This window comes from Spinacia oleracea, chromosome 3 (genome assembly GCF_020520425.1).
Source record: "Spinacia oleracea cultivar Varoflay chromosome 3, BTI_SOV_V1, whole genome shotgun sequence".
Classification (NCBI taxonomy): domain Eukaryota; kingdom Viridiplantae; phylum Streptophyta; class Magnoliopsida; order Caryophyllales; family Amaranthaceae; genus Spinacia; species Spinacia oleracea.
In genome coordinates, this window is record NC_079489.1 from 51159932 (window position 1) to 51183541 (window position 23610).

The following is a 23610-nucleotide window of genomic DNA, read 5'->3' on the forward strand; positions in this document are numbered from 1 at the left end:
TATTTTTTAATGATAAATTTTTCATTGAATAAAAATTATTTCTTCAAAATCACTAATAATGTATAAATTAATCATTTAATCCATTAAAATGTTTATCTATCAACTTTTTAATTTTATAATATAAAAGTTACAGAAAAATAGGTTAAAGTTACAAAAATTACATAAAAGTTATCTTGGTGTACAATAAATTTATTGTACACCTTGTGCGCGCAAGACCTTTTGAATCAGATAATAGCACCACATACACACATATTTAAAATAAGTAAATCCCATTAAAAGTAAAACCCAGAGCAACGCCCGGGCCACAAACAATACAAAAAGAAAGAATAAAAGATTAGTGAAGAGTTTAATTATGAACATTAACCATATGATTATTATAAACAAACAAATAAACAAGAAAGAACAAACAATATAAAAAAGAACATAAAATTCCAGAAGAAAGAACAAAAAATACAACAATTATGAAAATTTGATGATGAATTTAAAAAACAACATGAAAGAACAAACAGTACAACAAGAAAGAACAAATAGTACAACAAGAAAGAACAAACAGTACAATAAGAATGAACAAACAATACAATAAAAAAGAACAAACAGTCGACAAGAATGAACAAACAATATGAGCGCGTCGTTTTTGGAGGCTCACTGTACCCGGATACAGCAGTTAGCGATTAATTAAAGTGGAATTGATATTTATTTTGACAGTATATTTTGTCATTTTGTTTATGAAAAATACCCTTAATTAGCATAGGATTAACTCTGGACGGACCTCCAAATTCCTGTACCTAGACCACCTACAAACTTACCCTAACAAGTAACAACCCACCTGCAAAATTGTAAGGTACCAACAACCACAAATTGTCGGAAATTCGAAAGTGGTTGCCGGCGGCGATCCGCAAAAGGACTCGACACAGCAAAAGCTTAATTACAGCAATAAAGACAAGCTGATTTGGCCGCAAAGCTGAAAATGAGTGAGTGTAGAATTCGACTGATGATCTGAAATACAATTTTGATTATTTAGGTCAAAATTTGATTGAATTCTGTATGTTGGGTTTTGCATTTGGTAATTTTGTTGGCAAAAATGTCAGTAGTTTCGGTGGTTGATATGGGTTGTGATGAAGATGATAGGGATTCAATGGTGGTCTATGACGATCCCTCGGATGAGAGGTGTTTGTCTTTGGATGATACAAGTAGTGCCGATGATTCAGCTAACGAGACTGGGCTTACATTAGAAGTCACAAATGATATTGTTCCTTATATAGGTCAGAGGTTTAGTTCACATGATTCTGCTTATGAATTCTATAGTGATTTTGCAAAGAGATGTGGATTTTCAATTAGGCGGCATCGAACCGAAGGGAAGGATGGTGTTGGAAAAGGGTTAACTAGGCGTTACTTCGTTTGCCATCGTGCTGGGAATACACCGGTTAAGGTTGCGAATGAGAATAAGCCCCAAAGGAACAGGAAATCTTCACGTTGTGGTTGTCAAGCGTACTTGAGAATTAGCAAGACAACTGAATTAGGTCTTTCTGAATGGCGTGTCACTGGTTTTGTTGATCATCATAACCATGATTTGTTGGAACCCAATCAGGTCCGTTTCTTGCCTGCTTACCGAAATATATCGGATACTGATAAAACCCGCATCTTTATGTATGCAAAGACTGGAATTTCTGTACAGCAGATGATGAGGCTGTTGGAGCTAGAGAAATCTGTACAACCTGGATACCTTCCTTTTACAGAGAAGGATGTTCGGAACTTAATCCAGTCGTTTAGGAAAATGGATCCGGAAGAGGACACTATAGACCTCTTAAAAATGTGCACTAACATTAGGGACAAGGATTCTAACTTTAGATTTGACTACACTTTGGATTCAAACAACAATTTAGAGAACATTTCGTGGTCCTATGCTTCATCAGTTCAAGCATATCAGATGTTTGGTGATGCGGTGGTGTTCGATACTACACATCGCTTGACTTCTTTTGACATGCCTCTTGGAATTTGGGTTGGAATAAATAATTATGGAATGCCTTGTTTCTTTGCCTGTGTACTTATGCGTCAGGAAAGTTTGAGCTCATTATCATGGGCTTTAAAGGTATTACTTGTAACATATATCTCTGCCTGTCTTATTCCATTTTTCTCTGTTATTTTTACTTTGTGTCATATACATACCATTCATCTGCTCAGTGGGTCTTCTCGTAATGTTTGTTAATAATGTCCTAGTTGATAGTATTTCCCGTACGTGTAACACCTTTAGAGTAAACATATAATTAATCAGCTCAAGTTTAATACTATTCATGAGCATGTGATTCTTTGTTGTGCAATGTGCTTGAACTTGAGTGTTTTTACCAATGCTATATCCTGCCTGTTGCCTTTTTACCCATTAGTTATTCACTTTTCATTGTTATCCAACTTTGTAGTTTTGTAACTTCAAATACTTTTGTCTTTGTTTTTGTTTTTGTGTTTTTCGCGTAGGTATTTGTAAACTTTATGAATGGTAAGGCTCCGCAGACAATATTGACGGATCAAAATATGTTCCTCAAAGAGGCGGTGACAGTGGAGATGCCAACCACTAAACATGTGTTGTGCATATGGCTGGTTGTAGCAAAGTTTCCATCCTGGTTTAATGCTGTCCTGGGAGAACGGTACAATGAGTGGAAGGCAGAGTTCTATCGACTTTATAACTTAGAGTCCGTTGACGAGTTTGAGTTGAGTTGGAGGGATATGATTAGTTCTTTTGGTTTACACACTAACAGGCATATTGCCAATTTGTTTGCCTTAAGGTCACTCTGGGCATTATCGTACTTGAAAAGCCATTTCATGGCTGGTTTGACAACTACCAGCCAATCAAAGTCAATCAATGCTTTTATACAACGTTTTCTTAGTGCACAAACACGGCTTGCTCATTTTGTGGAACAAGTAAGTTTTTTGTTAATGTTTGATGTCACATTGTTTTTATTAAGAATCTGTTTTCTCCTTGTATGCAGTGTTGTTTATTTAAGAAATTTTCTTTGATCTTTTGACGAAAGGCTACTTTGTTCAAAATTTTAAAGGGGCCGAAATTTTCTTTGATTAATCTTAAATGAAATCTAACTACACACATGTTTATTCTTAATTTAAAAAATTGGCCATGTTTGTCTATGTAATAAAAGATTGGAGGAACTAAAAACAAAATTTTGAAATGCCTTTTAATTCTTGAATGAGTTTAAGATTGTCAGGCAGCATAAGTATACAGTCCTTTCCATATTGTGTCTATGACAAGGTCCATAGGGTTGTTGATTCTCATTATCCATCAAACTTCTCAACCTTCAATTTTAAGTGTCAGCTAGCTGGTTTGCTTTCTTGAGCATCTCCACATTCTGTTTTAGTTCCTGAAAGCCAAGATTCTTTCTGGATGTGAATCTCTCCATCGTGAGTTCGTGACACATTGCATTTCTGACTAAAGTACATATGTTAGAGTTGACCTTTTCTTTACACGAAAACTAGTCCAAACACACTGAAGCCATGATTTATTGAGAATCCTCTGAGCTAGATTTTTCATCTTGAAGGGCAGCTCTACATTGGTCTTAGAGTGTGCTGCTGAAAGAAAATGGATTTCCAAAGTGATTGTGTGGACAAGTTCTTGCCACTAGATCAAGTAATCATTTATGGTTACCACCCTTTTGCATTCTTGCTAGTTTTAGGGCACATGTGGTCTGTCACCAGGTATAAAATATGGCGTTAAGAATACAGAATAAGAGTGGATAATTCCTAGAAACTGTCATTGAAACAACACCGCTGTGAAATTAGTCCATTTCAAAACATAGTGGGGTTGTCATTGGTGTTTAAAATGCCTTTTACGAGAGTAATTTTGTTTTGATACATCCATTGTAACTGCAAGCTGTCTTCCTGCCTCCTGGAGACCTATTTGTGATATGCCCCCTTCAAACCAGTATTAAGCATCTTTGGCATTGCCTTAACAGGTTGCTGTAGCTGTTGATTTTAAAGATCAGGCTGGAGAGCAACAAACAATGCAACAGAATTTACAAAACATTAGCCTGAAAACTGGAGCACCAATGGAAACCCATGCTGCATCAGTCCTCACGCCCTTTGCATTCTCCAAGCTACAGGAGCAACTTGTTCTGGCTGCCCACTATGCTTCTTTCCAGATGGAAGATGGTTTTCTTGTGCGACACCACACCAAACTCCAGGGAGGCCAGAAAGTGTACTGGGACCCACAAGAAGGCATCGTTAGTTGCAGCTGCGACCAGTTTGAGTTCTCAGGTATCATATGTCGGCATGCCCTCCGAGTTCTTTCAACTGGAAATTGCTTTCAGATCCCTGAAAGATATCTTCCTCTGAGATGGCGGCGGGTCAATTCATCTGCCTCGAAGCCCCAGGGCACTCTTAATGACCATGGAGAAAAAGTTCAACGGTTGCAGAGCATGGTATCTACACTGGTTTCAGAGTCCTCAAAATCAAAGGAACGCTTAGATTTAGCAACTGAGCAAGTATCTATCCTTTTGTTAAGGATCAGGGAGCAGTCGGTTTCGACCACGTTAGTTTCAAGAGATGCCACCATGCATAGGAATTTTAGTTAAACCTCTACAGTTGGTGTCATACTTTTCCCTTATTGATTGAACCCAATAAGGAATCCATTGGTTAAAAGGCAAGAACTATCGCTTGGAGGGTCTGATCTGAAGTCAAACTTTTGGGGTTTTTAACTCGGGTTTGGTGAACAGTAGATTCTAGGATCCTTCAGCTTGGTTGCAGGTCATTTTTTATTATTGTATCTTATTTGTTTTCCAGGTATTTTCGCTGCCACTGTTATTTTTTTGTAAATTATCATCTGAAATTCAGAGTGTAATCTATACACTTTTCTAAAAGGGAGCTCACCCTATTACTATTCATCAATGAATAGTGCCTTTCACCTAGGCATTCCACCTCATTTCCACTTGGCTGCCTCTTTCCTTCCTGCATATTCCCCCCCCCCCTCCCTCAAATTGTACTGGTTTTCTCTTTGCCCCCTTCTGGTGTGTCGTTTCTCTCCCCTGTCCTCTCTCATTCTCTCACTCGCCGCGCCCTCTCTTCTCTCCCCCTCTGCCCTAAATAGCCTTTGAACTTCTTGCTGTTAGTCGATTTGTAATAGAATCAACTCAAGCTTCGTCTTCAATTGGATTAGTGAAGTCGGAAAAGGAGGCGGTGTTGGTCGACCATTTTCTCGTTGAAGCTCTTCAAAACCTTCGTCATCGTTTAACCAAGTGAGTTGTTTAGACTTATTTTTGACTAATCATGGCTCAATTTTTCTATAATTTTGTTTTATTTGAATTTTGGGTTTTTTTAATAAACAAGAAGAGGAAGAGGATGAGTTGGAGATGGAAATTGTTGAGGAGCGGGCGGCGGAAGGCGAGGGAGCAGGAGAAGCTTGAAGAGAGTGGATGAACTCGTATATTGATTGCTTCAAAGTGAGTTTTTTCAGTTCTTTTTCTGGGTTTTTGTTGCTGTTCGGTATTTTTTTATGAATGTGGTGGAATTTGATGGGGGTTTTGTAATTTTTATTGGTCGACTTTGGTTTTTGTTGCTGGTCGATTTTGTTGCGTATGGTCCAGGGGATTATCTGGTAATTACCAAGTCGCGTGCCGAGAATGATGTTGTTGGTGTGACTGTCACTCTTGGGACTTTGACTACTTGAGGTAACTTGAATGTGCTTTAATGCATTGAATTTGTTTGTTTAAAGTTAGTACTCAGTGTTCTGTTGAGAGAGGATGGGAGGAAAGTTCGTCAAATTTTCTTGTTTAGCATTTTCACATAGAATCGATGGTCTTTTAAATATGATATTTGAATCTTAATTTTATTAGTTAGAATTGATGAAATTGCTTCTGTACAGTTGTATCAGTCTATATTTTGGAAAATTTGTAAAAAATAATCCAACCTTTGACCGTTCTTCTAAAAACAGTTCCACCTATGAGTATTCTATGAATAATTCAAGCTTTAGGGGGTGTCTTCTAAAAACAGGTCTTGACCTATTGGTAACCGGATTAATAAGTTAATATGGCACGTGTCTCACTCTAAGTGGTCTAAAATCATTAAATTTTATTTAAAAAAAAATAAAAAATATTTCTCTTCCTCCCATCCCCCATTGCTAACATTCTCTCTCCTCCCATCTTCCATGACAACTTCCCCCAATTTCCTCCCATGGCTGCGCCACCCCCTCTTTGTCTTCAAAAATCTCACATTTTTCTCTCACACAATTCCAATTACAAATGTGATCGAGTTGTGTACCACAATTCCAATTACACATGTCACATAAATTAGCAAATCAACCTAAATTTACGACTGCCACGACATTGAAATGTTAAATTCGGACTAGCAAGTAACAATCACAGTTAGTAGAAGATAAATTGTAAACAGAGACACAACATCCACAACTGGATTTCATCAATGTCCAATCCCCATATAGCTTCTCCGCCTTCATCATGTGTTGCATTTCACCTTATTGTTTTCCTACAAATATAATTTGATGGATTCCAGTTGTTTAATGCAGTTCATTCAGAGAAATACAACACCCATCAAAACTTGGAAATTTGATTTAAAAACAGAAAAATTGAAGAAGAAAGTAAACCCAGAAAAACGAAAACGCACAAATTGAAAATAATTGAAAACAGTCCTAGAAACATCAGAAAATTGAAAAGAAAATCCCAGAAAAAAATATCCAGGAACATAAAATTGCAATGATAATTAAAGTAAAAAATGGAAATTGAGCAGACCTTAAGAATGGAGGAATCAGGCGAGATAAAAAACAATCCTGCTAAGACGTTTTCGGAGACGGAAGCGCACGGTTGAGCGACGGAAACATCAAAAGTCGGGTGGATTTTAGAGAAAGAACAAAGGAGTAAATAGAGGAAGAAAAATGAAGGAATACAGTGTAACTGTGTGAGAACGAGAGCAAAGTAGTAGGGAGGTTGGGGTATGGTCGGCGGCGCTAGGTTCAGTGGCGGAGAATGAGAGAGAAACAAGGAGAGTGATAACGAAAGTCCGAGCGGGAGTGGCTGAGATACGATCAGTGGGCTTGCAGTCGGCGTAGTTGGAGAGCAGGAGGAGAGAAAACGGGTGGGGAGGAGATGCAGTGAGGTTGTGGTGGTGGACTGGTGGCGAGGGGAGATCAGAGAAAGCGAAAGGGTGGTGGTCGGTGGATGGGTGAGAAGTCCAGGGAGGAAATCAGAGAAGATGATGGGTTTTTTTTAATTATAAAAAAATTAAAAATACAAACCAATCAGGTTGTGACACATAGCGTATTTAACTTGTAAATTATAAAATTAACCGATTGTTTAAGTTGTAGGTAAAACATACTGTTTTTGGAAGAAACCCCCTAAAGCTTGAATTATTCATAGATACTCATAGGTAGAACTGTTTTTAGAAGAATGGCCAAAGGTTGGATTATTTTTTACAAATTTTCCCTATATTTTTGTATTTTAGATTTTGTTGTGATTGTTTTTGGTTAAAATTTATAGGTTATTTGTTCTTTTGTTGCTGGAAAGTGACAGGAGGCAAAGAGGACACGAGGAGATGTTGGTGGGTGATATATTGTCAGTTTCCTATTAAAACTAATTAATCAAATGTTTAGGAGCAAGATAATAAATATGCTAGAATCCGGTCTCTCTCATCTCCTTTAATTTTCAAACTGGAAATGTAATAAATAGAATTTGGTGCAAAGATTGTTCTCTTTTAGGCCCTTTATTCAAATGTTGGCAGCTTCTGTGGATAATCAGAAGCACCAACACTTCACCATTTCAATTTCAACCACTCCCATTTCCAAAATCTTCTTCAAATTTTAGAAATTGCTTAGAATCCCATCAACGTAAAACCCCCAAGAAATCAGTTTGCGTGAAGTCCCTCCAAATTGATGAAGGTGTACGTGGATCAGTTTCTCTCTCCTGTTCCTTCGGATGAGCAAGAAACTGGAGAAATTGAGCAGATTTGTGAGCGATTTTGAGGACCTCCATTTTCTGTAAATGGGGAGAGAAATGAGGAACAAGAAGAAGAGGAAGAGGAGGATGAGGATGAGGATGAGGAAGACTGCCGCTATAAGTTCAGAAAGGGAAAGGAGGTTAATTTTTTATATCAGGCTGAATGTTTTGGTTATAAATTTGATGAGATATCCCCCTTTTTGTTCTTCTTTACATGTCTTAAATTTTGAACTGGTGTTTGACATTATGGGGCGTATAGAGGTTTAATTAGTAGTTTCTGGAGTGAATATGGAGGTTAAGGTACTCGTATAGAGAATGGCAATATTTTTCAAAGAATACCAAATTTGGGTACTTTTAGCCTTTTAGGTATGGCACGGGGATAAAGTGTAAAAGTTTTGGGGGTATTCCCAGGGCCTCTAATCGAATCCTGTTTACGTCATTGTCTATTTTAACGTAATGTCCATTGACTATTGAACCGTAGCTAATGTTCGAATCCTGATTGTTAATTTGACTAATTATATTTTATTACCAATAAGTCCGCATCAGTTCATTACGAGTACATTATGCATGTAGCATTTCTATGGTGTATGTATGGCAGAGAAGGTTGTTTTGGGGGTGTGTGTGTAGATTTAGGTTGTTTTGATGATGATCAGTTTAATAGAAATTGTAGGGGTGAGGCCGAAACGAACTTTTTCAGAAGTTGTGTGTGAAATTTGGAGTCTAGCGTTTATCCAATTGTAGATAGTAGATACAGTTTTGTAAGAGCATTGCGGTAATGATATAGAATGTCACTATATAGCTTTCTGTTGAGGCCAGTGTGAGCAGAGGTAGAATCAATGTTTTCAGTGCTTTTGGTGAGTCTGTCTGGTATTAACCATGCAGAAAGGGATATGCAGCCTATTGCTAAGCATTGTTAAGTTTGTGTCATATTGTTATTAAATTGACTGTTGTCTTATTCATGCGCCCTCTGCTATTGCTAAGCTTGAGGTTCTTGGGAGAAAAAGCCAAGTGGCCTTACATTATTATTTGAATATTTCAAGTTTTGATTTCAATTTTGTTGCAGTTCTTTGATTCATGTTGTGTGTTTTTTCATTTTTTTTTTCAAAAAGCCCGAAATTGGATGCTCAGACTCATTTGAATTCTTCAATTTCTGGGTTCATTTTTTCAGCTTTTCGTTTCGCAGGGAGATTGGGGTTTGAAAAAATGGCAGAGGGAACAGACGAGCTTAAACAACACTCCCAACAAAATGATGTCAGACCAAAACAGAAACTGGGATTACCTCTGATTCTCCAAAACTTTTGCTGGAATGTGTTTTAAATCAAAGAACGGGCGGTTGTATAGTGGTTATTTAACCTATCTTTTAAGTTTTAATTTATTGAGCTTGTGATTTTGGAGAGAATATATATATATATATATATATATATATGTATATATATATATATATGATGTAAATAGAGGTAAAATTTAAAGATCGAAAGAATACATAAATTAAATAGTGTATTAATGTTGAGTGTTAATCGGGAAGATGGAGTGGAAGATGTTGAATGAATAGATGGTGAATTTTTGCTGGGATTACCTCTGATTCTCCAAACACTTTTGCTGGAATGTGTTTTAAATCAAATATTTAAAATACTGAGTGCTAATCGCAATAAAACCATAATTTCACCCAAAGGGAAAAAGTAGCATTTGTTTGAGATGATAGTAGTAGGATTGGAGATAAAGCACTCTTTTAGGTGGTCTCAGATGGGTACAACCATATGATGGTCGCAATCGTAAAGGTAGGGTGCATTTAAAAGGCTTGATGCCCTGGTAGAAAATATTTTGTAATTGAATATGCTTTAACATTATCTTACGGTTTTTTCATGAAATGCCCTTGAGGTTTGCAAAAACGCACCAAATACCCTCGCGTCTTTTGAATCACATAATATACCCCTATTTTTTCCCAAGTTTGCACCAAATACCCCTTAACCGACTTTCCGTTAGTCCTCCGTTAAGTTGTGTTTATAATTCACAAAATACACCTATTTTGAAACTAAGTTGCACCAAATACCCAAACTGCTTTTAAACTGCAGAATTTGATTTCCACAAATCGTTCACCTAAATCAATTTAATCAACCTAAAAGTTAAACCTAAAACAGAAATATAAGTAATAATCAAATAAAATTGTGGAATAACAAGATTTATATAGCATTTAAGAGTGCTTTATTACATCCCCTGTTAGGAGCCTTTGAAAATCTTTATTCACTCTGCGTATTGCCCTACCTGGAAGCCTGGATGCACTTGGCGTGAATGCAAGGAAAAGAAACAAAAGAAAAAGAGGAGACATTGCTGCTGCTAGCAATGTAGCATCACTATGGGGATTGGAAAGTCAGCTTGTATGCCACTGAGAAATGTAATTACAAGAGGAGATAAAAGAGAAGTGATCCATTCAGAAATCATGTTTTAGCAGCTTTGTGGTTGGGATAGTCTAGCCTCTCGAATGCAAGCTGGTTTCATTGGTTGGTTATCAATACGATTTCCCTTTAATTTCTCTTCTGCAGTCTTGTTTTTCTCCATTCCCGACCTTTCTTCTCTGATCTAAACCCATTCTTGCAGCAGGTGCGGCACTGCAACACACAAAAAAGCCCCGGTAATTCAGTAATTTAGTATCTTAGTTCTTGTTTTGTCAAAGCCCCAAATTTCAATGGGCACAATTTAACCTGCAACACTAATATACTAATCCAATCAACAACCCTTTCTTTGTTAATTACTACCTAAATCGACAATGATATACCCAAATTACCAACACTCAATTACCGAAAAAGCCCCAGTCGAGAACCCTAGTTTTCGAAAAACCCCCAATAAAACAAGCCTAGTTTAACCAATCCTTCAATCGAAGAACCCTAATTTTTAAAACCCCCAATAAGAGAACCCTAATTTATAAAGAAACCCCCAATTTCACAACACAAAAACATCACAAAGAGAACATAGTGAAAAAGAATCGAGGGAGGAGTTGAGGAGAGAGATTACTTGTCATCACGGTTAAAGCTTCCAACCTTGGTCAACAATGGTAGAGAGCACAATTAAGAATTGAGGGAGGAGTGAATTCAAGAACAATCCATTTAAATTTGATGGCGCGTGAAGGATCTCGATCTACACCGAAGAACATTGCGGTGGCGCGCGAAGGAGATCGACCACCGCCGACCAGAGAGCAAGAGGAAGAACAGGGGAGAGGAGAGAACAGGGGAGAGGAGAGAGAAAGAGGAAGAACAGGGGAGAGGAGAGAGAAAGATAAGAAGTTTGAGATTTTTTTGGAATTTATGTCGAAAAACATCATTAAGGGCAAAATGGTAAATTGCAACTAACGGTAGACTAACGTCCGTTAGCTCCAAGTGCATCTCATGAACAGTACGAAAAAATAGGGGTATATTATGTGAATCGAAACACGCGAGGGTATTTGGTGCATTTTTGCAAACCTCGAGGGCATTTCATGAAAAAACCGATTATCTTATTTGGTCTCATATTCTAACACTTAGGCTGCGTTCTATTCACCTGATTTCCACTTATTTTTCCTGAACTTATCTTATCTGAACTTATCTGAACTTAACTGAACTTATCTGAACTTATTAGAACTTATCAAAACTTATTTTAGTTATAAATTGTACTTGGTCAACCCTTATTTTTCCTGAACTTATCTGAACTTAACTGAACTTATCTGAAATTATTTTTCCTGAAATAAGTGGAAATAAGGTGAACAGAACAGGGCCTTATAAAGCTTCATACTTTGATTATTATTCACCCAATAGTGCATTTACGTGCATGCTCCTTATTTCCTTCTTTGTTTCATTTTGTCTTATTCTTAACAATAGAGCATTTACGGTTCCACCCTTCCATTGCTATACAAAATGTATTGTTTTCTTTGAGTATGATTTCCTATATATTGTACCTTCGAACTATCAATTAAAACGCATATGGTTTCTATTTCCTGTTAAATGTGAATCCAACATCTAACTTTAACATATCATTTCTAGCATTTACCATAAATTGTAAGTTCCTAGCTTTTAAGTAACATTTTTACAAAAATAATTTTGTATACCTTGGGGGATCACTAGCGCACGATCCAACAACTAGTAAATATTAAATATGGGGATGACAAATTTGTTTCACATCACGCACGTTGCTAAGATACACGTTTGGGGTAGAACAATTGTAGGTACATTCTCTCACACATTTTGTTCCTTAATGCATTAGCTTGAATTTTTCTTTAAACAAAAATAAAGCACCATTTTAGGGTGTATTCTCTTCAATTTATAAGATGTGAAATTATCTGAACGTATAATACCTTATTTAATTTATAAGACTTTATATGATCTTATTTAACTTACATGATCATATTTAAATTATATTACCCATGTTTCATAATGATTTTTATAGTTACTATTTGCATAAATATTAAGACAAAAAACTTATTGTGTAAAAAGATGGGTGGATATAATAAAATATGGATAAAGTAAGTGAGAGAGTGTAAAAAGATTGATAGGTGTAAATAAAATAATAAAGTAAGAGAAAATAAGTGGAAAAATGTAAATGTTATTGGGTACGAGTAGAGTTTGCAATGGGACGGGTTGGGTCAGTTTTAGGTCGACTTGTTTATTAACGGGTTGAGATTTTCCAACCTGAACTCGACCTGGTTGCTTAAACGAGTTGGAATTTTCAACTCGACCCAACCTGAAATTAAATGAGTGAACCTGAAAGTGACCAACTCCATTTAGTATTTTTCTTTGAAGACAACCTGCTAATCTACTACATTTGCAAATAATCTGTAAATAATAAAAATGTCTCAAATTGGCAATATTTGCCATTATTTCAATGCCCTGTCACAAGTCATTAAGGCTTAATACATAACCAAATTCAAAATTCTCAACATGAAACTAAAATTCAAATGCGTTACAACTTGTTGTCAATTTTCAACCCGAACAGTTGAACCCATTGGGTTACCGAAAACTGAAATATTGTTTGAATCAGAAATATTGCCGGAATCAGAAAACAAATCGGAAATACGAAGCTCGATCCATGAGTTGGGAGCATGGGCCAAAGGCCGCGCGCATCGAATCCCTTGGACGAGGCAAGTCCACGAGATGGCCGCAAGGCCAGGCCCATAAGCGAGCCATGAGCGCGCAAGCCACCGTGCACGAGCAGCGCGCATGGGCGAGCAATAGCGCAACACACAACTCATAGCGCACGGGCCAACGCCTTTGAGGGTAACATTCTATTTGTACTAAGGGGTCGGGAACATGTGCCCGAGAAATAAATAGCCGTCATGCTTCGCATGGTCTTCATCAGAGTTGCAGAACCCGTGCAAGGGGTCGTGCAAAATAAGACGATATGGTGGAGTAGCAGCGTTGCACGGTCCGTGCAAATGTGCACGACCCGAGCATGGGCCGTGCGTTAGATACTGCACGACCTATGTCAAATCGTGCCCGGTCCGTGCACAACTGTTGTCCATGGTTGATGCTCCTCCAACTCGACGCAAGGGTGATAGGCTAAATCGCACTCCTAAAGATAAACCTAACGTTCACCAACTTGAAATATAGCAAGGGAAGAATGGATCGTACCCATAGGGAAACAATGTTCTTTCTACTATTAATCGACATGTTTAGACTATTGGAAACAAGAATATGGTTTGGGTTTAGTATTAACCTACGACAATAATTAACAAGGGGAAATCAATTAATAAAGGGCCTAGGGTACAGGTTCACCAATGAACAATAATCTGGGATGATAAACAATCACTAATAGTCAATAAAGCAATTAATCAGACTAGCATGCTCTCTCGAATCGATACTAATCATAGACTTGGGATTAACATGCTCTCGCAATTTATTAACTCCAATTCTACCCATTGACACTAGTCTAAACATCAAATTGCATCTCTCGAATTTTAACTTGATGTTAATAGACTAATACAATTAAACCTGCGCAAATCTATTCGCATAATAAATGAAATCAATCAATAGGAAATCAACTAACAATGCCAACAATAATCAATCATCCCTTCATATTAGTTCATGGGTTCCAAATTAAAAACCCTAGATTGAGACTACTCACGCATAATTGAAGTAAACATAACAAATATAGTTATAAAAAACATGCATGAAATTGAATAATAAAACAATAAACAAATTGAAATTGAATAATAAAGTAGGAATGAAGTAATACCTAATTAAGGAACGAAGAATGAAAAGTGAAAGCTTGAATCTTTAATTGAAATAAACTAAGTGTTTGGAATAAGTTTGAGAGAATAAAACTAGGTGCAAAATAAACTAAGTGCTGAAAATTAGATCCTCATACAAATAATTAAGGGCTCCTATTTCACATGTATTATGTGAAGAATAGGAATTTTTGGACCATGGAGGTGCCTTCTGGTCTCACCTGGTCACTGAGGAAGATTTGGAGTGGAAGGGAGGATCTAGTTGCTACTGGTTGTGCTCAATATGTGTTTAATGGGAAATATAGCATCAAGAACATGTACAAATGCTTGAAAGGTGAAAGTCAGAAGGTGGAATGGAAAAGGCTAATCTGCAACAATTCTGCTAGTCCAAAGAGTGTCTTTGTTCTGTGGCTAGCCATTCAGAATAGGCTTCCCACCAGGGATAGATTGCTCAGTTGGCATATGGATATTGATGGCACCTTTACTCTGTGTAACCAGGTAGATGAATCTGTTGATCATCTATTTTTCAACTGTGACTATGCCAGTGCTGTATGGGATGCTGTGATTCAGAAAGTTGGACATGGAGAGACAAGACCGCCATTTACTGAGGAGATTACTAGAGCAGCAAAGAAGTCTAGGAAAGGAAAGACTAAGAACAAAGTGTTCAGTCTAGCTTTCACTGAGACAGTGTATCAGATTTGGCTGCAAAGGAACCAGAGGATCTTCACTAGCAAAGCTGACCCTGCTACTACTGTTGTTAATAGAATTTTGTTTATTGCTGCTTGTAGATGTACTGATGAGATGAGTGAGCAATTACTGTAGTGTGTAGGATTGCTGTTTTGTTGTAAGTCTGGTAGGATGGTTTGGCTGTGGCCTAGGTGTTCAGTTGAACTGTTGTAATCCCTTATTTTTGGAAATAAATAAATATATTTTATTTGCCAAAAATAAAATAAAATTAAGGGCTCCTATTTATAGTCTTGCCTAAAATTAGAAGAAAAAAACCCGGAAACAAAGGCTAAACGCGCCCCTAAGAGGTTGTCGTCGCCCGACCGGGTCGAAATCTCCTCCTTGTGTGCAACAGTGCAGGCGCCCGAGGGGAACCAGGCGACGGGCGCCCAAGACCTTAATTCTCGCCTGATGGGCGAATGGCTGCCCTTGAAAACGCTGACGAGCCCAGTGCCCAATGGGCACCGGGCGAGTGGCACCCGATCAGCGCATGCTGAATTTGCAATTAGTCCCTTTGCTCGCCCGGTTGGTCTCCCTTCGCCCACAAGTTGCAGGGTGACCGGCTCGACGCGTTATTCTTCATCAATATCACCGAGTCTAACTATTGGGGCCCAAATATGAACGTCCTAGGCTCCCAAGAGTTGAAAATGATCATCCCCAACCTACTCGGGATCGTGTAGTGGCCTGTAATATCAAGAAACGAGCCTAAAAGGCGGATTTCTCTTGAAACGACTTGAAATCTCAAGACACACTACAAAACACATATTAGTACTAAAAATGGCTCCTAAGAGCTCATATAACGCAAAATAGTAATAAGGGACGGGGGTAAAAAACACTATAAATAATACATATATCAAACTCCCCAAAGCTAGATCTTTGTTTGTCCCTAAGCAAAGAAATCAACGATGAATACATGAACCAACTTCACCCCAAACACAACTTAAAAAAATGAGTACGATTCAAGGTAAAATCCAATGAGTATGCATCAATGCCAACCAATCAAATCCATTCGACCATAAATCCTCCCTAACAATTGTAATGCAGAGCGAACCACAAATGCACATGGAATTCAAGACTAGTGCTTACACACTCTTCACTCATTTATGTGGTGGGTAAAAGACTCCTTCGCTCTCCTTCCAACAATGTATGTGAACAGTGCCCTCCCAAACTCCCAAACTCACAATACTCATGTGTTTAAAAAGGCATGCACTCAACCAAACAGTCGACTCGGAATATGTCATGTCATAACTTGCATTGATAAACAACTACCTTCACATTAATATGACTATATGCACAAAGGTGGGAAGGTCTTCAAAGCTTGTAATGTTAGGCTTAGGTAAGGGCGTGATAAATTTGGGTAAAAATGTGAGCTTAAAGAATTAGCTTTGGGGAGCCAAAATCCTAGTAAATCCCATGATAAAAAAATGAACAATGACCACAATTCTCCCATTCAACACATAAGAATGCAACAAATAAACCACACAATACTTTTTCGCCTTTTTTCATCTCTACAACTGATCACTCATAAGAATATGGAATTGCAATGCTTGAGTGAAATTATGCTTTGAATTTTTTTCGAAAGTAATTAACTATTTTTTTTCTTTTCTTTTTGCTCAATTTCTTTCTCTCCCTTTTTTTATATATTTATTTTCTTTCTCTCCCTTTTGGGAACCTTCACATTCTCAATTCTTCTCATCTTTTTGCTCATTATTTTTTCTAATCACCACACAAGAACAAGAAGAATTCCCTTTCTTTTTCCAATACCCAAATTGTGCTCAAATGAAGCACACTACAACTCCCTAGCCTCACTCACTAATAGCTCCCCCAAGCCAAGCTTGTGACTAGTAACCAACGGGGCTTAATGGACTTGTAATATTGCTAGTCACCAAATAAAAGGGCACATGCATCAACATGGGTAGCAAGAAGGGAACACATGTATCTATAATCATCTGAAGGCCACCTAAAAGAAACAATGCCTTCGTCCTCCTCAATGTGCATGTATATGAGCCACAAAACACTACTAATAGTTGTAAACCAATACTCAAAATCAATGACATAACAGGAAGCTAACACACATTCCTAACCAAATCAACTTGCCAAGCACCAAGTCCACAACCAGTTAGTCAAAGTTGACTCATGCTAAGGCATCAAAATAGTCGAATCTCGGATCATAGCCAACATATCAACATTATAGGTCATCAAATACCAAGAATCAAAAACAATTTTCAATCAAGGGGCACAAGGAAGCATGATTTAGTAGTCATTGGAACAAATTTTTGTTATTTTTTTTAAAGCAATGAATATATCCTAAAAAACAGTCACACCAAAGCAGTAAATAGAGTATAGACAGGGAAGAAGAGAAAATACCTAATATATACATGGAAACATGAACACCCCCTAAGCTAAATCGGACAATGTTCTCATTGGATTATAGGGGCATGGAACCATCTCCAACTCATCACTGATGGCCTGCGCCATCATCATCCATACCCTCTCCATCATGGCCACCATGCCCGCTAGGTCCCTCTCCGTACCCCGGGAAATCACAATGTCCATAGTAGTTAATGGGTGTAAAGGTACCCATAGCTCCCGGTACTCCATATCCCTCCGGGGGATAGCCAAACCAAGAAGGGTGCTGGGCCTCCTGAGGCAGAACTCCCTGCCTAGAAAAGTGGTCATAGATAGGGAACATAGCCCTCTGGTGATCGGTCTCGAAGTGATCGAAACATATCTCTAGTCAGTCCATGCGCTCCTCCAAAGAACGATGCCCCCCCTCTGTGGAGATGGGCTAACACTAGCTCTAGCCTCTCTCTCCCTCTCCCGACGTCCTCCCTACGGAAGTAGGTGCGAGGCTCGGGATCGGGCTACTGTGGCTGTGGTAGGGGCTCAATGTTATCACCCACGAAGAGGTAGTGTTGTTGCTCAGGTCGAAACCCGGTGTGGCCCTCGGAGTTAGGCAAGAGGAAAAGCATGTTCCTCTGAAACACCCAGTACAAAGAACCAGCGCGAAGTAACTGATGTTCGGCGTACAACCGGCGTAATGATGCAAAATATGTCAAATCAAGCAAGTTACATCCCAGAACCAGCACATGGTTCGCCTTAACGAAACCCACGGTAGCTATGGCAATGTGGGTGATCAACCCACCAAGTGTAATGCTCGTGGTGTATCGGTGAATTGCCACCGACTTGAGGTGACTGGATAGGCGGTGGGCCAAATTCATTCTGTAGCTATCCTCTCCCTCATTCACATAGCCACCAATAATCTCGAACTCTTGACTCCTAACATTTTGAGGCTCATCCCTCCCAAATATAGTAAACCCATGAATCGGAAAAAGACAATGGGGACCGGGTGTTGCAAATTAGAGGCATGCATGCAAATGTTGCATGCTAACAGGTGCAGAATTTCCAGTTAACTTTCCCCACATTTTCAGCATTATTGTGGGCTTCCCCAGGGAATCTACTATGCTCAACAAACAATCCAAAAATCCTACCAAAATACCTAATAGTCATTTGAACATATTGATTCATCAATCTAAAGAACACACGTACTATGTCCTTATGCCCACTTTTTTGCACTTTAAATGAACTCAAAAACTCAAGTGTTAACCGTTTGAAAGTTAGTCTAAACACGCTATATATTTCCTTTAAGCCAACCCCATAAAATAATCTTTTCACATCATTCTCAATACCCATCTCAACCAATGATTTTTAATAAATAAAGCGGGTTGGAATTACCTCCCTCAGTTTGAGGTGGGTGAGCCGGGCCTTTCGCTCCTCACTTGTGAGGATGATTCCGGGTAGTCCGGGTCTGCCTCTATTTGTAGTGGTGGTGGCACGTGGCTTGTAGAAGCTTCCTCCAGTCTCCTCCTTGATGCTACACAAGTTCTCTTAGCCCTTTAAGACATGGTGAAATAAGGATTTGAGTTTTCTTTTGAGTTTTGGGGATTTTTGGGGGATTTTTGTGGGGAGTGAGAGTTGGTGAAATTAAATGGGTGGAGGATGAAGAGGATGATGTGTGGATGATTTTGATATATGGTATGAAGAATTTGGTGAAGGTTTGAAGGATATATGAAGGTTTGAAGTTTGGAGGTGTTGGGGTTTAATGGTGAGGAGTGAGATCGAAGAAGATGATGAATGAAGGAAAGAAAAGAAAAGGGGGTGAGGCCCGTGATTTGTCTCGTGAAATCTTCTTCCGCTCGATTGGGCAGCTGCCCACATGATCGGGCGATCAACTCGATATCCTCCCGACCGGGCAGCGCTTCGCCCGTCGAGAGAATTAAATCCTTTTTCTACCCATCGCCACGCGCCCGATCGGGCCCCATTCGCCGGGTCTCCACCCGGCGGATGACTTAAATATTAAAAAAAATCTTCCCTTAGACAAAATCCATGCCTCAAACTTCAAAAACATTCCGTATAAATCCGCCCGATCGGGCAGCTCGTCGCCCGATCGGGCGAACGACTCGCTGGCAGGTCGATCGGGCGCTCCTTCGCCCGTTGGGCGAAAATAAGTACCATTTAATTCATCAACGCGCGCCCGATCGAGCTATTTTTACACAAATAGTGCCCAATTTCAGCTATTTTTTAACTTTTTTCACCGGGCGGCTGACTTAGTGCCCAATTTCAGCTATTTTTTAACTTTTTTTGAACTTGGGGCCTCAAATCTGCACATCACTAAACAGTAAAATTTGAAGCAAATAATTCTCTTGGTCCAAGTTTGCATTTAATGCATTTAATGCTAAGTCTAATAAATGCGGTTCATTATTAAGCAAGTTAATTATTCAGTGAGATCAAGTGATCTGAATGCCTAGCTAGAGGCCGCTTCAGTTCAAGTGGAAATAATGTAATTAATCCCACAACTTACTCTTGACTGAACCCGTAGGGTCACACAAATAGTACTTGAACGTATCAAGTATTTAGTTGAATATTTATATTCAATGAATACTCTTATTATGGATATTCGGAAATGACGGATGTTGGTTTCAGTGGGAGCTAAATAAACTTTCAAAAGGCAAAGAAAGAATATTTGTCGGAAATGAAGCTATTAACGGAAACAAAAATATGGTTCATGACGGAAATATAAATATTATCAAAGTCGAAGATATTGCCGGAAACGGAAATATGGTTCGTATCGGAAATATTATCGGAAATAGAAATATTCCCGGAATCGAAAATATTATCGGAAACGGAATACTATCGGAATCGGAAATATTTCCGGAATCGGAAATATTGTCGGAATCGGAAATATTATCGGAAACGTAAATATTGTTCGAATCGGAAATAAATTCCGGAATAGGAAAAACAAACCGGAAGCTCGACGAGCGACATGCCAGCGCATGGGCCAGCCCATCGCTCGACGAGCTAGACCGCAGCATTGCAGCACGCTAGGCAACAAGGCCTAGCGCACAAGCAATGCACGCCAAGCCGCAAGACCTAGCTCACAAGGCTGCACGCCAGGCCCAGCGCTGCGCGCATGGACCTGGGCGGAGCTGCTTGGGCCAGCGCACAAAGCAGGCCTCGTGGCCTTACTTGTGCATCAAAGCTGGTTGGTTTTCTTGCCTTGCAAGCAGCCGGCCAGCCACCTAGGGTTTTAGGGTTTTTTCTTTTTGGTAAATTCCTAAAACTTTCCTAAAACGTTATAGGGTTTTGGCTCCTAGGGTTTTTCCTATTTCCTATAAATACATGGCCTATGGTCATGAATAAACACATCAATTGAAACACAATTCAATAAACTTTTCCTATCACCTAAAAGTGAGATCCCAAAATCATAAACCTCATATTATATCCTAGTTGGTACGATCTAAGGCGGATCTAAACGTACTGTGAACTTTCTACGGAGGGACGACGTTTGACGTTCTAACTTGTTAATTTTCGGTTCGGGAGCAGCTAGGGAAGACACGCATCAAAAAGTGTGTTCACTAAATTATGCTAAATGATTATGTGCATTTAATCTGGATTCTGGCATTTATGGTTTTTCCGCATGACATTAGATTGTTCATAACCTAACAGTGGTATCACGAGCCTCTAATTAATTACATAATCATTTAAATTAATATGGATTAATATTATAAATTTGCAAAGAATTAAAGGGGTGAATTAATTTGGTATAATTAATTGCAAATTCATGAGATTATTAATTAATATGTTCGCAGGATTTTCGACAGTTTTGTCAATAGTGATCGAAATCTTATGATTTTTATAGTGAATTAAACGGCTTTTTAAAATTTTGACAAAATTACTATTTTTCGGCCGAACCCAGAATTCTCAAAATCGAAGCCTAACTATGAATTTTCGGAGGTTTTAATTTTTCGGATGCATAATTATAATTTTATTGATATTAAAAAATTAATATTTGTGAATCTTGTTTAATAATCTTGAGTTAATAAAAGACCTACTGCATAAGATTAACAATTTTAAGTTTTTAATTCGTTAATTATGCTACCTAATTTGTAATTATAATTAATTTGTTGAAATTCAAATAATTCGGGATTTGTTTTGATTTTCATAATTAATTAGTAATTTAATTGGGATCTTATGACAAAAACACCACCTAAAATTTGTTAAAGTTTGAATCTTTAAAATTTTATGAAACCTAATTTTAATCCCTAAAGTATATCGAAAATTATTTTAGTTAACGAATTTTCGATTGATTGTTTAAAATTTTATGAAATTAATACGGTTTATTAAGTTGTCATAAATGTTGAAATATATTAAAATATTGATTTAATGAATGTTCACAAAATTGCACGCACGAAGCAATGGAAGCTTAGTGTTACCCTTAAGGGGTGTTGCAATGATATGGGTATGCGACGACGAGCAAAGGAACTCGCCGCCCATGCGGTACCATAGCAATGAGCAAGGCACAAGCACACACATGGGCTATGGCCTGTGCGTGTGTGCTATGTGCGAGTGAACGAGCAAAGGCGAGAGAACGAGGCAAGGCAAGCATCGCTGGGAAGGCACACTTGTGTGTGCTGCCTTGCGTGCATGCTGCCTGCGCGTGCAGCAACAGGTGGGCGCTAGCCTCGACCAAGCGTGATGCCTTGTGCACATGAGCACATTGGAGCTGCAGCAATGCACACGGCCCATGGCCTGCTGCCGTGCAGTGGTCTAGGTGATGGACAAGCGCGGGCTAGCGAGGCTAGGCGAGCTAGCGAGCGATCACTCGTTGTTGTGCTGCGCTCCAGCGTAGCTGTGCCGTGCGCATGGGGCTTGGTGAGGCGTGGGCTTCGTGCTCATGGCCTTGCCTTGGCCCAACGTTCGATTTAATTTTCATTAAGCGACAAACTTAACTAAAATTAATTTCGTATTTGTAATTTTTTCTCGGAATTTAATTTTATTAGTTTAATTATTATAATAAATTTATACTAATCATTTAATAAAATTAAAACCTTGAATAAATTATGATTAATTTATTTTAATGAACTAAAATTAATCAAAAGGGATTTAAAATATTAAATATATGAACTTTAAATTTTTAATTAAATATGTGGTTTCCGATTAGACATGGAAAGACATTTTTATGTTTAAAAATTAGTAAAACATATAATTCTTGGTTTGAGTGGGAGTTTTATTCATGAATGGTTAAACTCTTGTTTAGGTCCTTGTTACCTTAGGATTAATAAACTCGATTAAAACTAATAAGGTCAAATAATTGGTAGATTCTTGAGCCTCAATTAGTTGCAATAGTATTGGCATGATTTATGATAGTAGTGGTTATAAATTGACTACTGCAGTGGACATCGAGGAAAACATCAGAACTTTCTATAAGGGGTTGATTGGCACAGCTGTTGTTTCTCTTCAAGGAGTTGACCTCCCTGTTTTTCAGGCAAATTCCCCAACTCACGGATGATGTTGCTCAACACTTGATAAGACATGTTATTATTCAGGAAATTGACCTAGCCCTCAAAGGGATTAATATCCATAACGCTCCTGGTCTTGATGGACTCAATAGCCTTTTCTTTCAAAAGGCTTAGTGTAGAGGGTGTTTTAAGTTCCCATCCTACAAGGGGGCGGTTTTTTAGAAAACCATTGTTTTTTTGTACCTCGAAGGAGTCGCCACCAAACATTGTTTAAAGTCTCGTTTGGAAAGACCGCAAGTGACTCTATTTTGGATAAGGCTTTGAATCCTCGAAACGGATGGGTGAGATCCGGGCACGGGAACGAGATGCTTATTCCGCGAGCTTTAGAAATATTCAAGTACGTGACATAGCATTTTCGAGAATATACCTTAGATTAGACTATGTGGGTTTGAATTTTAGAGAAAATGGAATCTCTACTTTGTATGGTGGTCACTTTGCTTTAAAGATTAATTTAAAGGAACCTAAGGCCGGTTTGTCCAAGAAATTATCTTTGTTAAGCGTGATGTAACCTTGTATTTTGTTGTATTTAGCATGTACGGTGATGAAAGCAATAAAGAAAACAAAGCAACATCACAATAGTAAATAAAGTGCGGAATTAGTAAATACAAGACCCCCTAGAGATGGACTAGGGAGTAGGTCCACATTGCCTAGAAATGGACTAGGCAAGCACAGATGTGGAATTGAAAGTGCAGAATTGAAATTGCGGAATTGTAGGTGCGATATTGAAATTGCGGAATTGAAAGTGCGGTATTTAAATTGCGGAATTGAAAGTGCGGTATTGAAATTGCGGAATTGAAAGGTGCGATATTGAAATTGCAATATTGAAATTTGTACTTGGGCACATGAGATTCGAACCCCAAGTGGCTGCTTAAAAATAAGTGCGCCCGACACGAAT

General features: G+C 38.4%; 2 protein-coding genes across 4 annotated transcripts; both read left to right on the top strand.

Moving 5' to 3' along the window:
* The first annotated feature begins 730 nt into the window (after positions 1-730).
* LOC110797510 (protein FAR1-RELATED SEQUENCE 11) lies at positions 731-9531 on the top strand. 3 transcript variants are annotated; one of them, XR_002535855.2, is made up of 7 exons: positions 747-2089; positions 2470-2913; positions 3957-4782; positions 5156-5234; positions 5326-5438; positions 5583-5666; positions 9124-9531. XR_002535855.2 is itself a non-coding variant. In XM_022002625.2 (3 exons), the coding sequence occupies exons 1-3, from the start codon at positions 1082-1084 to the stop codon at positions 4572-4574; spliced, it is 2070 nt and encodes a 689-aa protein (XP_021858317.1). In that variant the 5' UTR covers positions 731-1081; the 3' UTR covers positions 4575-4921. The 3 variants fall into 3 exon arrangements, 1 of the variants encoding a protein (XP_021858317.1); XR_008930499.1 differs by having other exon boundaries at positions 5329-5438; XM_022002625.2 differs by lacking the exons at positions 5156-5234; positions 5326-5438; positions 5583-5666; positions 9124-9531 and having other exon boundaries at positions 731-2089; positions 3957-4921.
* A 4797-nt stretch (positions 9532-14328) lies between these two features.
* LOC110797502 (uncharacterized) lies at positions 14329-14952 on the top strand. Its single transcript, XM_022002615.2, has one exon. It carries the CDS (start codon positions 14329-14331, stop codon positions 14950-14952), a length of 624 nt encoding a protein of 207 aa, XP_021858307.2.
* Positions 14953-23610: the final 8658 nt, after the last annotated feature.